The sequence below is a fragment of the Clytia hemisphaerica genome, unplaced genomic scaffold, assembly GCF_902728285.1.
Source record: "Clytia hemisphaerica strain Z4C2 unplaced genomic scaffold, Clytia hemisphaerica genome assembly, whole genome shotgun sequence".
NCBI classification, from domain to species: Eukaryota; Metazoa; Cnidaria; class Hydrozoa; order Leptothecata; family Clytiidae; genus Clytia; species Clytia hemisphaerica.
In genome coordinates, this window is record NW_027104054.1 from 321,585 (window position 1) to 340,179 (window position 18,595).

General features: G+C 36.1%; 1 protein-coding gene across 1 annotated transcript; it reads right to left on the reverse strand.

Annotated features, from left to right (window-relative positions):
* Positions 1-4,972: 4,972 nt before the first annotated feature.
* LOC136811988 (alpha-protein kinase 1-like) lies at positions 4,973-13,857 on the reverse strand. The gene is made up of 3 exons (XM_067068589.1): positions 13,628-13,857; positions 7,874-8,044; positions 4,973-7,440 (listed from the first exon to the last, which is right to left on the reverse strand). The coding sequence occupies exons 1-3, from the start codon at positions 13,719-13,721 to the stop codon at positions 5,945-5,947; spliced, it is 1,761 nt and encodes a 586-aa protein (XP_066924690.1). The 5' UTR covers positions 13,722-13,857; the 3' UTR covers positions 4,973-5,944.
* Between the last annotated feature and the right edge of the window lie 4,738 nt (positions 13,858-18,595).

Below are 18,595 nucleotides of genomic sequence, written 5' to 3' on the forward strand. Positions count from 1 at the left end.
AATAATTTCCGTTGGTTTGTCTTTTACGGAGATAGCCTGTTTTTCCGTGAACTTGGTTCATTGTTCTTGTAAAAGTGCCCAAATATTTGATCACGAATAACATGCAGCATATTGCTCCGCTAAGATATTAATGCAAAAGGGATAACAATCTGTAAACCAGTTCATCACAGATGTCTAAAAGTCTGAAAAAATCTTTGCAACAGATATGCTAGTTTAATCTGAGCTCTTTGATAATCTTAAAAATCTGCCCACAAAACAAGCGTATGTAAAACAATCCTCCCTTTTTGTCTATCAAGCGTTTACACTGCCATGTTTTCCATTCCTGTGTTGATAGTCTTTGCCATTCGGGTCTGCAATTTCAACAAAATATTCTCCTTCTTCTCTTTCTTGTTTGGAAAATTCGTTCCATTTCACTTTGAAATGATTATAAATCACAAAAACAAAAATACCAACAAAAGCTAAAGAGAAACAAACGATAATAGCCGTCGCGAATTTCCGCCTTTTGGAAAGTTCTTTTTCCGTAAGCGGCCGTTCCGTTGTACCGAGCTCTTCCCTTACATTTTCATAAGTATGGCTAATAACAGTTGTTGAAATTCGTTTTAAAATCTCGGATGCATTTTTTGTAGAATACTGAGCCAACATAGCTTTTCTTTTATCTACTTGTATCTTTATTCTATAAAAAGAGTAAACATAAATATGAATATAAACAACCTGATTCCATATAAGCAGACAAGATATCTTCTGTAAAAATTCTGTCTCGTGGCACCAAACAAGATAATGCTTCAACCCTTTCAGTCCGAGAGATTCATCTTTGACGGCTTATATCTCAAGAGTGAAAAAAATTCACGAGCTCTCGTAACTACCGTTGAAAAGAATATAAATTTTTGATGTAAAATCTGGTTTTGAACCCCTTTAGAAATATCCTACTGAACGTTACCTAGATATGTTCAGTAAAATTACTTTGCATCATTATATGAAAAAGGTATTAGGCGAAGCCAATTTGATTGCTGTTTTACTGCCAAGCTATCCAAAAGACAGGGTCGGTCGGTTGGCGAAAAAATGAAAATAGAAGTAGAATTCCATCTATAAAATCTCCTAAAAAAGTAGCAAAAACTACTCCCTCTTGACAAAAATGCGAAATAGAAAATAAAAAGACACAAAAAAAAGTCGAATTAATAGATAATTGAAAAATTGAACACAAAAATCCAAAAACCTTGGAAAAACTACCAGAATTCTGAAAATAACTTGGCAGTCTGTAAAGAAATGAAAATTAAAATTTACTACCAAAATGAATTTTATTTTTATTTCGATTTTCGGAATATCAGGGTCTGTTGGGCCCGTAAAACAACTAATCAAATTGGTCTTGCTTCAAGCTAGAAGCTCCCTTGTAAAGTGTGTAATGCCTATTACTAAATTAAAACTTTTCAATGCTTTACTATCTCATTCACATGCAACCAAGTACTGTAAAATTTCTCTTTATTTGACTATCCTCTCAAAAAAAACATTATACAAGTGTTTCAGCAGCTAAATATCTAGCAGTATCTTTTTTTTACTAAATGCCAAATATAGTAAAAGGTTTCAAGCAGTGACCATTTACCACTTGTGCAAGATAAGAAAAATAGTATTATTGTTAATATGGCTTATCCTACAAGGGTCACTGAAATGCGAGTTTTCAAAACCATCACTTTGACAAAGAGACCGCTAAAAGTAGCATACACGTTTTTTTTTTTATAAGAACGTCAAAAATTTTCGAAGCCTTCGGATGTTCTTAGTTTTTTGAATTTGAAGCCTAAAAATGTTCTTAAAATGTTCTTATTTTCAGCATTTTTTGAGCATTTTGATGTAATTTCTTAAGAAATTGCATGTTGTTAAGTCTCCAAAGCCTTGGTATGTTCTTAGAATGTTCTTAAATTTTTGAGCCTCGAAGCCTTATGTTCTTATATAGTTTGTTCTTATAAAAAAAAAACGTGTATGTCTCATAAAATGTCACGGCTGAGAGAGAAAGATCTTTACAATAAAAAGTATGACGGATAGATAAAGCTGACGTTTTTTGGTTAAACAGTATTACTCCTCCCTTAATATGATTTTTATCAGTCGACGTATAGTGTCCATGTCTTTTAATCATTTATACTTTAAATTAAAGTTTAAAAAAAAGTTTTAACGGAACCTAAACTGTAGAAAAGTCGTTTTTTGATTGGGAAAAAAAGTTGTTTACTTTGGAAATAGCTGTGATAAGCGAACGTAGTAAGCGTAAGTCCAGGATTAGCTGCAGCGTCATATAGGTGATTTTTTCAATAGTGTCAGCAGAACTATGTACCTTAAAATTTTAATATTGATTTGGCGAAATAAGAGCTATCGACATCGTTTGACCATTGAGCTGACAAAACAAGTACACTCCTGCATGTCTCACAGCCCCGGTGGGACATTTTTCCTCAGTGGGGATAAAAATTTCTATTGAAATTCCAATGGGGATAGCAATTCTATTATCCAAAGGTTAAAAAATCAATGGGGTTAAGGTTTTGGAGTGCAATTTTTAAACATTGAATTTCAAGTGGGGATGAAGTTTCAGGGTATTGTCACACATGGGACGAAATTTTTCCCAGCGGGTCCCAGCTGGTCTTTAACATAGGTATGTACAAGTGCACCATGATGTCAATCAAAGTAACATGCAAGAACCTTTCTACCCCCTTTTCTAAAACAACATCATGACAACATATACTATTCTATCGCAAAATACAAACATACTCAATTTTCCCGCATCGAAAATAGGCCGTCAAAATTTGAAAATACCCTCCAAAAACAAAACACCATGTTATAGTTTTCAAAATCCTCTACTATTATTGTTGTAACCACAAGAGGAATAAAGATGTGATCCGGCTAATGAGTAAACGTTTCGGACTAAGGCAGAAACTATCACCTTCAGAACCAAACTTTTCTAATCCCGAACATCATAACAACAAACCTAAGACAAAAAATAACATTTATAGCAAATGACCTACCTAAAAAACTAAGCTTGTAACAAAACTGTTTAAAGATGTTGTATTTATAACATACTAACACTGTTATGATACAAAAGCCGCCATTCATTATCCTTCAAAGTAAAGTAGACTTTTGTGAATTCTTTTTAAAACTTGCTAAAAATAATACTTTTTTCATAATTCTATATGATTTTTTAACCCATCAAGCTCTATTACTATTATAAAGTTCACCTGAACAAAAAACAAACATTTTTGATGAAATTTTCTTCTCTTTTACAAAAAATAGTTCTTTTTTCTTTTAGTTAAGATTGAAACCTAGTGGCTAACCAAAAATTTGATTTATTGTCAGCGATCTGCGATAAGAAAAGGTCTTTATCTTATTTTCCCGATACTATACGGATATCTTTCTCATTGTTGTCACCGGAACAAGATAGCTTGAAAACCTAGCTCTAATAACCTGTTGCTACAACCATGGTTGAATCAAATATATTGAGAATACCGGTTATTTTAACGTTTTTCAAGATTTAAAGCTACGGCGAGAAAGTCGATTTTGGGCTATCTCTTTAATTAATCGAATATTTCAATTTGGGATAGGTTTGCAGATATCCAGGCTATATTCTGAATCTTATTGGACTATTTTTGAGGATCCTCAGATCCTCAGATCCAAGTCTTAAGTCTAGCGTTAAAACTCAGAGCTAAAACTCTACCTTTCGAACCTACTTTAGACATACTTTAGAGCACTTACAAATCGATTGTGATTTCAAAACTTTCTGGGGAATTTCCCTTTTTTCTCAAATATCATGACCTTTGATTGTAACACCTATCTCTATGATAATAGCCGTACTTACGTGTCTGAAGCCTTTTTTTTTTGCAGCGTTTCTGTTTTTGTTAGCAATTTTAGCTCTCGCGGGACATTTTATTAGGGGGTATCGATATTGAAAAGATCAAAAGTTTTGTAAGCAACTTCATATACCTGACATCAAACTGCATTCACAATTTCCTAAGGCATTTTTCAACTTAAAATGTCTTAAATGACAAAGTTACCATTATTGAGCGTCCCAAGGCCCGCCTGAAGCGCTTAAATAGCTTATGATGAAATGCATCAGCAAATATTTCATACCTCTCTTAAATAGGTTTACACCCCATTCTCACAGGCCCACTGGTAGCCCTTCCCACTAGAAAAATTAGCAAAAATATCGTCCATGGTGGAACAATATCTTCCAATTTCTGTCCCCACTGAAAATATTCAAATAAACCGATCCTTGCTGCAGAATCTTTACTGAATTTTGTGACTTAAAAGCAAAAGAATTGAAATCCCTAGTCATAAAAATATGGGAATATCAATCCCCCATCGAGCTATTTAATCCTACCGGGTCTGTGAGAAGGGGGTGTAGGATTACCCTTTTACAAATTCCCTGGTTCCTCTTTGGGCTGTGGCACACACTTTTTAAAACAATTACATAAATGAGGTTTCATCGTTCTTAAAAACTTTCAATTTGGAGCCATTTAAAATATTCTTTGTAATTCTTAAATTTTCAAAGAAGAGCAATTTTTTTTTCAAATTAATGGTTGAAATATGTTTTCTTTCAAGCATCATGTAAAAGAGGGCGTAATCAACAAAAAAATGTGTCGGTATTTTGGTGTTTTAGATGCTTTTCGGAAAATGTTAAATTTTTTGGAATTAATCTTGCTTAAAACGTCGGAGAAACGTTGCTAAATCAAGGGCTATTTCTCAGAAATCCCTCTTATCCTCTTATCTCATATTAGTATTTTGAAAAAAAACTTGAAATAATGTCGGTGTCGGTATTTCGTAAAAAATGTGTCAGTATTGTGGTAATTTTGTCAAAAACTGTCGGAATTTCGGTGTTCAGGACCCTCGTGCCCCCCCCTCACTTTTAAGTCAAAACAAAAATTTGAAATACAAAAAATTGAACAAAATTATTGAGGCTCAGTAAGCAAACGAAAAGATGTCTAGAAATATTTTGTTAAATGTTTTCAGGTATTTTCCAAACAATTAAATTAATACAAGCTGGTGAAGCTATTTACAAGAAATATGTCGGCATTATTACACAGGGCATATGATAAAATATGATTTAAATTTAAAAGAATAATTGAGTTAACTTCGTTTTAAGTGATTCTTGGAGCCGCGGTACATAACCACTACACTGGCAAATTTCCCAAAAGTTCATTACGGTTTTGTTTAGGGAATAGTTTCGACTACGCTAATATTGAGTTGAGATGTTGATACTGTTAAAAACACAAAATTGTATACCTTTGAGATAAGTACGTGCCTCAAGTTTTTCATGAACAAGGTCCATTTAGAACCCCCGATGGCCCCTATCCACTGAAAAGATCAATCTAATTGTCGTCCCTTTATTGATGGAAAATATGGTCCTTTTAAGGAAAATTGCTCTTTTAAAATTAGCCAAGGTCTATCGAGATGGAATGTGATATTGCAGAAATGTTACAAGTTGTTGACAACATCTTATTTATAAAAGCGATACGACGAACAAACGTGATGAGGTTTATTTCATTTTTATCATCTTTCATCTCAACCTCGTCCTCATGTCTAATTCCTTTTTTGATCGCTGACCCAGCTGGCACACAACGTTGTTTCAACGTTCAACTAACGTTATATGGATGTTGTGAAACCTTAGATAAACGTCGAAAAAAACGTTGTGTGCCAGATGGGTTTTTTGATCGATGAGGAGATTGCCTGGATATGAATTTTCAGAAAAGATTAGGTAACGTTTGAAAGCCATTGCATATCATCATTACATGAGAGTCAAAATTAGTAACAAATATCATTATTATTGTTTTTTATTTCGCCCTGAGATTGAGGGTGTATTCATCGCACCCGCCACAATTTCTGGATACTGGTTTTAACACCCACGCTGTTTAATTATTAAGGACTACGACATTATCCGGGCGCATTTTCACTTATATTTTGTACATAATGTCTCAGTCTAGCAAACGTATTGTTTCAAATCGATATTATTTTCATCATCTAGTTCATAAGGTTCGTTTGATAGAACATTTGCTTCACTTTTTGTTTGTTTTTGCTGGTTTTGTGTATTTAGTTTCTGAATCTGATTGATAACAAAGCTGCGGGAGGTTTGGTATTCTTCAACGTAAGGTTCTTCCTCGTTATAATCGTTTGAGTTTACGAATTGCGAGGGCAACTCTCGGTCATAGTCGTCTTGATTTAGTTCATACTCGTTATTTGTCGGTTTATTGTATTCAGTCGGTTCAAGATATTCTTGCGGAGGTTGGATGATATACTCGTTATTCGGTTGTGTAAGATATTCTGTCGGTAAAGGTGAATCTTGATAGTCGGTTGTCGGTTGGTGCTCGTTAACTCTCGGTTGGTAATCACCACTTAATTGTCGTGAATAGTCGTTTGCCGATTGCGGATAGTCGGTTGTGGGTTGATGCTCGTTAACTCTTGGTTGGTAATCACCACTTGATTGTCGTGAATAGTCGTTTGTTGATTGCGGATACTCGTTTGTCGGTTGATGCATATTTAGTCCTTTCCGGTCATATTCAATCCCAGGCTCGTAACCTGAGTACTGATTTTCGTTAATGTAGTCTGTTGGGTAGACTGGTGTGTATTGATTTTGTTGGTATGGATATTGTTGATATTCCATGGTGGTAGGGTAGTATGCGTCAGCAGGGTTAACACCCCAGTATTGTCTCGGCTCGTTATAGTTTTGTGGGTTATAGCCGGTGTTGTATTGCTGAGGAAAAGACTGTTGGGACGGGGGTTGTTGAGGCTTTTGGTCTTTTTTGTCATTGACATTCCCTTGCCGTGTCTTTTTGACGTTTTTCTTTAAAGCCACGTTACCCCCACATGTTGGGACTTTTAGGTGCTCGGACGAGGCACCTTCTTGGATGGTAACCATATTACGTTGGTTTGGAGCCCCTTTCTTTCTATTGGTAGCCGAAGAAGATGATTTGTTACTTTTGAAGGATCCATTGTTACTTGGGACGCCGTTGAAATTGAACTGACTGTATAAGCCATCTAGAGGGGAGGATGGGGATTGGGGTATGGAGGCTATCTGTTGCCGCTTTCCTCCTGAGACAGCATACTTTGAGTTTGGGTCATCGTAATAGAAGGTAGCTACGTCGGGAACGTCTACTCCCTTTTGTAGATAGATATTAGAATAAGGTGACGGAGTAAGGTAGGTGTCTCCAAAATTATCAACAGCGTATGGATTCGAGTAGTTTGTTACACTCGCAATTTCATTTCCAACGATGTAGTCAACCGCTTGAGGGTAAATCCTTGGAGAGGTTGAAAGATTGGTAACTGAAGTTGCAGCAGTGCTGGCGTTTGATGCATAGGGATTATCAAGAACTGTCTTCTTAAACTTTTGATCATTATTTTGTGTGGCCTGTTTTTGTTGTTGTTGCTGCTCAGCTAGTTTGTATTTCTGATCAAATGTTCGTGAATGTTTGACAAAATCTGAAAAATATAATAATTTTCACGTAAGTGTTATTTGTGGAACATTACTTCTAATCTATAGAAAGTATGTGTAGTTGACAGATTATAGCTTCGTTGTTAAGAGGAGAGTATGCGTCATAAACATAAGCAGTTGTTTGTGAGTGTTTAAGTAAGTAAGGACAAAGTGGCCTGGGAAACTTATGGATAAATAGCTTTGTCAGATAACAAGTCAATCATTGCTGGCCTTAACTAAGGCTCTAGTAAAGCGCTGTAAAAATGGCGGCGGCTCTGGAGGCCTAAAAACCAGTTTTCTGGTAAAACTACAGATCCCAGTCGGTTCTCGTACCCACAATCACTTCACCGCACAGCCAGCGTGAGCTCTATCAGAATCATGTAAAGGTGACTAAAGGAGGATTGGGTTCTAGTTGAAAATGAATAAAATGTAAATTCTTACTTTTATCTTTGTCTTTGCAAACAGCATAATAAATCATAATCACCAAACATATGATGAAGATTGAAAGTCCTCCAGCTGAGATCAGTATGATACATGTTTGATTGCATTTGCCTTGATCAACAACTGTCGATGAAGGAGCTTTTGTTGATGAAGATTGGGTAAGCGAGTTGTCTGAAAAAGTGGGAGATAGTAAAAATCGTTAGAAAAGATATGAATAGGGTTACGGATGGCCTAGAATTTTAGCTGCAGATTGGTAAGTGCCAAAAAAATATGAATCACATCAGCACAAATAAAAGATTAAAATGGAACCTGGCAAATGGCTAGATCACCGAGGTAAACTTTTAAATTAACAATTAACTGACGTTATAAATGTCGTGCACAACGCACAAAATTGAATTTAATTATACACGTGATTAAGGACTCTTTAAGATTAATAGACGGCCATATCAATGGAGAATCAAATTCTGATTGCAAGCTTTATTGCACAAGCACGTTCCTAGTCCCTCAGTATGTATGGTTGCGCGCATAATGATATATGATAGGGCTCCTGAAAGGTACTGGAAAACACCTTTGGAAAACCGGAAACCCCTCTTTTTGTTCCGATAAAATAAGGGCTTAATCTCTTACATTTTGCACTGTTTTCAGACTGATCTTACAAGGCTACTAAGAGATTTAGATGAAGTTAACGTTATAAGATTTTTTACCGTACTGCACGGGTGATAAAAAAGTAGATTTTTGAAGGTTTAAAGCGTAAAATGATATTGTTTTGAAGTTCAATGGTATTCATTTTACACACATTCGCTCTGAAACTTTAGCGAGTTTAAGAATGAGTTTTCTTTTGGCATGCAGACAATTAGCTTCTGATTTGACTGAGGACGACGGTAAACAAGCACTTTTGTCGCCATCGAGTGAGTGGGTTAAAAATGCGGGTTATAACAAATCGCTTCAGCCACTTCGTTTTCCTGAAAAGTGCAAATACATAAACTGTCTTTTACAATGTATAGCAATGTGCCCTCCCGGTTATTACCATAATGGCTTTATGGCAACTCCTGAACTTGGGCACAGGATGTACGGTTCAGTAATTTATGAAACAAATACTTCAAATAGTGCTAAACTAATTTTAACCCCATCAAACACGAAGCAAAGTCGATATTTCGCCATCCCACCGGCTCATTTTCAGAAATTTTCGTACATATACAGATTTTTTTACGCCACGCGCAGATCTAGAGAAAGGATGCTACACTCCCTATTCTCTTTTACAATGTATAGCAATGTGCCCTCCCGGTTATTACCATAATGGCTTTATGGCAACTCCTGAACTTGGGCACAGGATGTACGGTTCAGTAATTTATGAAACAAATACTTCAAATAGTGCTAAACTAATTTTAACCCCATCAAACACGAAGCAAAGTCGATATTTCGCCATCCCACCGGCTCATTTTCAGAAATTTTCGTACATATACAGATTTTTTTACGCCACGCACAGATCTAGAGAAAGGATGCTACACTCCCTAGACTCTTTTACAATGTATAGCAATGTGCCCTTTTATGTATTTATAGATCTCTAATTACCTTAGCGCCAGTTGGAATGGTCGCTATATAGGCTATTTAGCAGCGGATTTCTCATGCGCGTAATAAAGATTTGAGAACTAACATTTTATTATGATGCCTCCATATATGGCTGCTTGTTTGGCGGCACCGTCTTTTAACCACTGCGCCAACCTGATCAACTGACTGCTAACCTGTAAGTTGATTACTTTGATTAAAAAAATCTTCAAAAATCTGTAGGTGTGAAGAAATTATAATTTCTGTCAAACTACATTCACTCAAGAGATTTGGGTGGTGATCAGGTGTCCTTCTTAGGACTCATCAACACTGCGCTCTGGCTGGTCAAATCGAGTCAGTCGTATAGATGAATTACTTATTCTCTTAAACATATTTTTAGAGAAGGTTATGCTAAAACGAATGTTAATTTTTTTTTATAGTTAGCGCATTCAACAGTCGTTCATAAAGCGTCAGTCGGTATGCTGGTTCGATTAGCAACGGATATCTGGTACCTCATTCAAAAACTGTATAAGAAATTGCGATATTGTTTACCTTTTGAATGAGATACATTTTGTTTACATGTTATAGCTTTCCTGAACTTAATTGATATTGGAAGCTAATTAAATGTGCAGTTGTCGGCGTTTATTTCTTTTCACAAGAACCATGATGGCAGAATGTGTGCTTTAGTATGCGGTACTTGACCTCACTGCCCCACTGGATTCTTTGAGCTTGGAATCGACTTGGAATAATACAGTAGAATCTCATAACTCGAAAATCTATAGCTCGAATGCTTCCTGAACTCGAACAAGTTAACAGTACCTTACAGTACAACAAACCTTACTCCATGACTCGAAAATTCCATTCTTCGAACGAATTTGTGTTCTCTGTGCGTGTTCGAGTTATAAAGACTTGACTGTATCATTACTAACCCCATTAATTGGACTTTGGATAGAAGTTTTTACCGAACGAATTTGTGTTCTCTGTGCGTGTTCGAGTTATAAAGACTTGACTGTATCATTACTAACCCATTGGACTTTGGATAGAAGTTTTTACCGAACGAATTTGTGTTCTCTGTGCATGTTCGAGTTATAAAGACTTGACTGTATCATTACTAACCCCATTAATTGGACTTTGGATAGAAGTTTTTTACCGAACGAATTTGTGTTCTCTGTGCGTGTTCGAGTTATAAAGACTTGACTGTATCATTACTAACCCCATTAATTGGACTTTGGATAGAAGTTTTTACCGAACGAATTTGTGTTCTCTGTGCGTGTTCGAGTTATAAAGACTTGACTGTATCATTACTAACCCCATTAATTGGACTTTGGATAGAAGTTTTTACCGAACGAATTTGTGTTCTCTGTGCGTGTTCGAGTTATAAAGACTTGACTGTATCATTACTAACCCCATTAATTGGACTTTGGATAGAAGTTTTTACCGAACGAATTTGTGTTCTCTGTGCGTGTTCGAGTTATAAAGACTTGACTGTATCATTACTAACCCCATTGGACTTTGGATAGAAGTTTTTACCGAACGAATTTGTGTTCTCTGTGCATGTTCGAGTTATAAAGACTTGACTGTATCATTACTAACCCCATTAACTGGACTTAGGATAGAAGTTTTTACCGAACGAATTTGTGTTCTCTGTGCATGTTCGAGTTATAAAGACTTGACTGTATCATTACTAACCCCATTAATTGGACTTTGGATAGAAGTTTTTACCGAACGAATTTGTGTTCTCTGTGCGTGTTCGAGTTATAAAGACTTGACTGTATCATTACTAACCCATTGGTGTTTGGATAGAAGTCTTTACCCACAATTATGAAAAGGTTCAAGGGAGACAGGGATGTCCTCAGTTAAATCACTAAATTTACCAAAATAAATACCCTCCAAATACCCCTGCTATTAGTTCTTATCATTCTTGAATACAACATATGAGTTGAAGGTTGTGAATTGGGAAGAAAATCACATGTTTTATTGGGCGAGGGTTTCATAGCTAGTTTGAAAATCTGTTTTATCCTAGTGTGGATATGGGTAAACAAGTCATAAACTTTGCTTCGACGAATTACCATTAACAATATCACCCATCATTAACGACCTTGATTCGTCGAGGAGACACTGTGTAGATCTCATGATTTAGACAAGAAAGCAAAAGATAATCTCAAACTACATATATAAAATCGAAAGGATGTTGAAAAAGTTACAATTCAAAAGTTACACAAGTGTCTAAACCCTACGTCTCCAAAATATTAATGTTAAGATGTTTTTGAAGAAAACGGGAAAATAGGAAAAAAGAGAATTTTGAATGCAAGAAAATAAGCATCACAATTAATAAACCTTCAACCTTATAACCAAGGGGTATTTCAAGCCATCCTAGCACTGTTTTGCTTAGAACTCCTTGAAAATTTTGAGCCAAAATATCCACCAGATCGGATTTAATGGGTGGTGTAAAATACGGTGAAAGAAATATGGTGAGAGGGTTGGTATAAATAGGGTTAAAAAGTCCAATTGCTTTAGCCGAAGGGGGGAAGTTTTAAAGAAAGTTTTCAAATTTTCATTTTAATAGGAAAGGATTGTCACATATATTTCGAAAGGGAATTTTACAACATTTCTTATCTGTAGGAATTTTCAAGAGATATTTTAGTGGGATTGGAATAGCAATCAACTAGTACAACTTTTAAAGTGCGGGAGGCTGAAGGCTCAAAATGAGAAAAAATTTGCTAGGAATTTGAGAAAAAATCTCATATGCTAAAAAGTAAGGAGGCTGAAGTCTCTCCAGTCTCCCCGCTTCCACCGGACCTGAATAGGGTTTAGAAACTTAACTAAACTAAATATTTGAAACTCTTCTGTTTTCCAATATAAAACACACGAGGCCATAATTTTTTGGCATAGAATATAACAGGTAAAAAGCTCCTTTACTAGTTAATCATTTCTGTGAACCGCATTTAATCTTAATTATAATTTTGCTAATTATCGTTAAGTGTAGTGAATGAGATTTTTATTACTTGACTTATGTAAGAAAATGGATCATAAACTTAACCACTTGCTGTGATCCCAAAATTACCGCTAATTTTATTACAACTTTTTGGAGCTTCAAAATTTGATAGTAATTAAGTTTTAACAAAGCTTTATTTATGGGTACATTAGTCATTGGTTTTGTATAAAAAAAGCATTGTAATATTTTGATCGGCATAATTTTTCTAGCGTTTAAAGGATTTCTTGTTGATATTATCCAAAAGTCCAATATTGTAGTCTTAAGCAATGAAGTATAAGCCCGAAAGGCTAGAACTGAATTTCCTTGGTAGGATTTGAAGCCTACCTGCATGGTTTTTACACAAATGACAGATTGAAGCTAAAATCTTTACCTAAATTTCGAAAAAGAAGTCACTTGAAAATAAAGGAATCGCTATATTCAATCCGTCCTCAAAAATGCATCGTATATTAAAAGGTTTCACTTTTTCTTGTCTGAGATAGGTTGAAGATTCTCCATTCTAGCTCTTCGGGCTTTTACTTCATTGGTCTTAAGTTAAGTCCTCGAAGGTAGAGGTTTTTCTACAGTAATTCATCTTAAATGAAAAATTATTTTACGATTTTACTTAATAGCTAATACAAGACAACAGCTAATTAATGAGGACAAGATAATTGTTATATACTAATGAGTTGTCCTCCCCTAATTACAACCCTCTTCCCACATATTAAATTGGGTGTGCCTTGAAGAAGTTATGCGTGTCTAATGAAACAAAACATTTCCATTGGTTTGCTTATAATATAAACCTTGATAGCGAAAAACGGGTCAACTTTGGAACATTCTTAAAATTACTTTCCCAATTAACGCAATGAACCTATTCATTGTCCTTTCATCATCAACAGATGAAGAGCTCTTGGCTAATCTAAATCTGTGATTGTTTTCCAGATTGAAGAAATAGAAATTCTGCTAGAGACAAATGATCAAAACATGAGACTTATTAAAGTGCAAAGAGGACCTTCTCCGCTATCTAGGAAATGGAACAAACTCCAGAAAAAATTAAACTCAATGAACAGAGCGAAATTGACCAACAATCTCGTACCCCAGAGTCATTTACACCATGCGTCTGAAGGACGAGATATAATTCCTTTCGCTTCAGAATCAGAAAAAAAGTGAACGGTGTGGGACTGAGCTTTGAGTTTGATTGACCAAATAATTATTTTTTACATATTGTTAACTATTACCTTGTTTTCGGGTCAAACTGTCACCATTATTCTGCGCATGAGTGAAAATCCCAAGAAAACCAATGACCAATAAAATCACAGCTGAATACTTCATTACCTCAAATATAAAAAAATCTTACACAAAAAAACTCAAACTGTGTAAGTCATAAGCGATCAGTCATCAAAATGTTACTAAAAACAGAATCCGTCCGTGCAACTATAATAAAAAGCGAGTGACCTTTTTTTGCAGGAGTAAATCTTCTTTTATAAGGTTTTGTAGAGAGGTTTTATCACTTCTTAATGAAAAGATGCCGTTGAAACAAAGAGGAACAATGGAGAACAATAGAAATACTAATTACAACATTCGACGACAATGTAGCATTTTTAATGACGTCTTTAAAAAAGACATAAGTCACGGCATGATGCGGTTTTCTTCTCTCTTTTATTCATTTTTTGTCACAAAATTTTCTCTCTTCATCTACAAAATTCTACACTTTTTCAACGCCTGCGAGTAAACAAAGCTAGACAGGAAACCTGTGTTTTAGCATCGTTTCTTTATGCTTTCCTGTGACAATACTCCACCGTGCTTTAATGTTACTACAATTGCCTCTCCCTCATTCGATCTCCAAGAGATTAAGACTTTTCTTCGAAAAATAGAAGAAAGTATGGATTATAAGAGAGCAGACCAATGTCAGAGACAACGGAAACCGAAGAGCCACCACGATTTGAATCTTGGAAGTTCTTTCAATCCAGAATAACATAACATTTCCGATAAACATACGAACATAATAAGGTTGATAGTGTGCTAAAATACCTGACAAAATACGACAACAAACCTAAAGACGAAAAAAAGAAAAATATTGAAAGGGTTGACCAGTATAGGACAACGGGTCCTCGCAAATTCGAAGTTCTTTTGCAGCTGTGGAGACCAATGTCAGAGTTCGAATCAAAAAAGATTCGAATTATAGATGTTTCAAATATGAGAGAGTTGGCTGTATTCAAAACCCAGGGCGGAGGACACATCGGCAAAAAGGAGTACGGGATGTGCCGCTGGTCAGGGTAGCTTTTTTCACGCCCACTACTAGTCCCAGGTAGGGTCTGTTAACATTGTTCTTCTAGTCGAACAATTAAATAAAGAAGTGATCCTGTTGGTTGATGTCCAACTATTGTGAATGGTGAGTAACAACCAATTTACAAGGTAGCAGCATTCGGCGGTTTTGCAGTAAAGATATTATTGGTCGGTTACTAAAGTGTGATAAAGTTTATGAACTTTGGTTGTTATAAAAGTAAAAACTAAAGTGGTTAATTGTTGAAAATGGCAGGTGTTGTTTCGATAGGGCAAAAGTATGGATTGCCCCTTTTCTCCGAAGATGGAGACTTTGAACATTGGTTACATGAAATTGAAATGTGGCAGTTAGTAACCGATTTAGCTAAAACAAAACAAGGGACCTGTGTTGTACCTCAGTTTATCCCCGAAGGTTCGCCAAGCATGTGCAACATTAACGAAAGAACAGCTAAACGTCGAAGAGGGTACTAGCTTATCAATTGTTGAAAAATGCTTATTTACCAAAAAGTAAACGTGATTGAGCCAGAGCCACTATTACAGAACTGAAGTATGATGACATGAAACGGCAGATTAAAGCTATTTATGATTCGTGTACGACTGATGATAAAACAACTGAAGATATATCAGATATTTTAGTTGAAAATGAACAAGCATATTATTCTCGTAACAATTATTCTGCTAATCGAGGACGAAATTTTCGAGGTAGTCGATATCGTGGACGTGGAGGAGCTAACTATCGAGGATCCCGTCGAAGAGGACAGTCGCACTCCTCAAGCACGGTCATCAACTCGTCATAGAAACTGTCCAGATGAAAATGGGAACCCTACTCGTTGTAAAATTTGTGGTTCAATCTATCATTACTACCGTGACTGTCCGGATGCAGATAAAAAGGACTTACCATTACAACATTTGAAAATCCACTTATTTACGCAAGAAAGTGGAGTCGAGTTATGTTATCTTGAGCAGATGGTATCAGAAACATTGAGTTGTGCAGTTATTGATCCAGGGTGCCCTTCAAATGTATGCGGAAAGAATTGGTTAAACTGCTATCTCGATTCGTTACCAAATCGCGAAGATGTAACATATACAAAAAGTAAGAAGTCGTATCAATTCGGTCCTAGTCAAGTTTATCAATCATTGAAGAAAGTAAACATTCCCATTAACATCGGTGGAAAACTAGGGCATATCCTTACAGATGTAGTCGACTGTGAGGTACCTCTCTTACTTTCAAAGCATAGTATAAAGGAAGCCGGTGGACAACTTGATTTTGTTAAAGACACAATAACTCTTTTCGGTACAGAGATAAAACTTCAACACACTTCAAGCGGACATTATTGTATTCCTATTTCGCCAAAGCAGATTCTTGTCAATAGTAATATCGCACCTGAAGCACCAATTGAGTTATATCTTACAATAAATGATTTAAACACAAAGTCGAAAGAGGAGAAAAAGTCTATTGCTTTTAAGCTACATAAACAGTTTGGACATCCTGTTGATTCCACAAAACTGAAAACTATTGTAAAAGATGTAGAAATCAAAGATCACGAGTTATTGGGACTTATCGATCAAGTTACAGAGGAATGTGACGTTTGTAACCGTTACCAAAAAGCCAGAGCCAGACCTGTCGTATCGTTATCGCTTTCCAAAGAATTTAATGGTTGCCTTGCAATGGATTTAAAGTTCATCACCATTAACGATAAAAAGTGCATTGTTTTTCATATGATCGATTTATTTACTCGCTACTCTGCGGCGTCCGTCGTCAAATCTAAACACAAGGAGGTGATAGTTGACGAAATCTTGAAACACTGGGTTGCTATTTTCGGTTCACCACAATCAATCTTTGCTGAGGAGAGTTTAACAATGAACTGCTTTGTGACGTAGCAGAACTTTTAGATGTATCGATAGCTTCAACAGCTGCTGAATCACCATGGTCAAATGGGGTAGTCGAGAGACATAATGCCACTCTAGGAAACATGATCCACAAAATTGTTGCTGATACTCAGTGCTCCATACAGAATGCACTTGTTTGGGCTGTAAGTGTGAAAAATGCTTTGTCTAACAACTTGGGATACAGTCCTAATCAACTAGTCTTTGGCCGTAACCCAAATCTTCCGTCCACGTTAACATCTCAGTTACCAGCCCTTCGAACGAAAACGTCAAGTGAACTTGTTGCATGCTCTTCACTCTGCTAGAAGAGCATTTATCCAAGCTGAATCCAGTAAAAGAATCAAAACAGCGTTATCACGTCAAACACGAACAACAACGAGCAAAGAGTTTAATAATGGAGATACAGTCTATTACAAACGAAATATAGACAAGGACCGGCATGGTGCAGGTACCATTATCGGAATTGACGTAAAAGTTGTTGTTGTGCGTCACGGAGGAAGTGTTCTACGAGTAAGTCCATGCCATTTGACCAAAGCAAATAAGGAAAAGTCGGGATCATTGTAAAAATGAAGAAGATTACCTTTCTTCAGGGTGCGGTGGTCTTCACCAATTGTTAGTTCTCGTCACGATCAGTATCATCAGTTATTGTCAGTAAGTCTTAACACGAATTAACACAACAGGTAAATGTACAGTTCATTCATTCACATAAATTAAAGCTCCTCCACAGCTGTTATTATTTGTTATCAATTATTATTATGTTTGTAACGAAACAATGAATGATTAACAATCATTACCAAAGGAGATACTTATCGTACCAGATGAAGATGAACAACCACAAGTACCCATTCCAGAGCTATTAGACATCGATATTGTTAGTAATGAAACAGTTATGATTCCAGTTGAAAACCCGATCGCAGAACCTAAGCTTACTAAACCTGACAAAAAGATACCAGAGATCCAAACAGCTGAAACAACGCATCCGGTGGGAGATAAGAAAAAGACTGATTGTAGAAATAAAAGTAACTCTCAACAAATTCAGCTTCCTCTTATTGGACAACAAATTTTGTTCATTGACCCAGATACCAATAAGGAAGAAAAATTTATCGCTGTTAATCGTGCTGGAAAAGCTAATGGCAAGAATAAATATTGGTTTAATGTTAAAAATTTAGTGTCGGGTGTTATTAAGTGCGTTGATTTTGAAAAATATTCAATGGCAACCAGTTGAAGAAGAAGTCCTTTACAGTTCCAGTAACAACCCTCAAGTATTAGCAGCTAAACAAAAGGAACTCGAGAAATGGACCGTGTACAATGTCTATGAAGAGGTTGACAATGAAGGTCAAGAGACAGTATCGACCAGATGGGTTATTACCAAGAAATCTGACAAGGACACCAACACCGTGAAAGCAAGGTTAGTCGCTCGTGGTTTTGAGAAAATCAATACTGAAGTTCGTACTGATTCCCTGTAAGGAAAACCTTCGTCTCGTATCAACAATTGCCGTTAGCAATTCATGGAAAATACACTCTATGGACATTAAGGCTGCTTTTCTGCAAGGGTGTTTAATTAATCGCGAAGTATTCATTCAACCGCCAACGGTTTAAATGATGCCCCTCGCTCGTGGTATCTTAAAGCTACTGAGGAACTAGTTAAAGCTGGTGCCAGAAGAAGCAAATATGACCAAGCGTTATTCTTTTGGAGAAACAAAGGAAAGCTTCAAGGTGTTTTATGTTGTCACGTTGACGATTTCTTCTATGCTGGAACACGCCTGTTCCATGAGAAAATTGTATCACATGTACAGAAATCATTTGATTTAAGCAAAGAATCGTTTTCAACTTTCCAGTACCTAGGACTGGACATCAACCAGACAGGAGAGTTTGTAGCAATGCATCAAAATGACTACATTAAGACACTTCAACCTATTGAATTGAAAGATACATCAAAACGTAATCTTACTCAAGAGGAAAAGTTACAACTGAAAGCTTTAATTTGACAAATACAATGGGTGTCAAAACAAACACGCCCTGATTTAGCTTTTGCG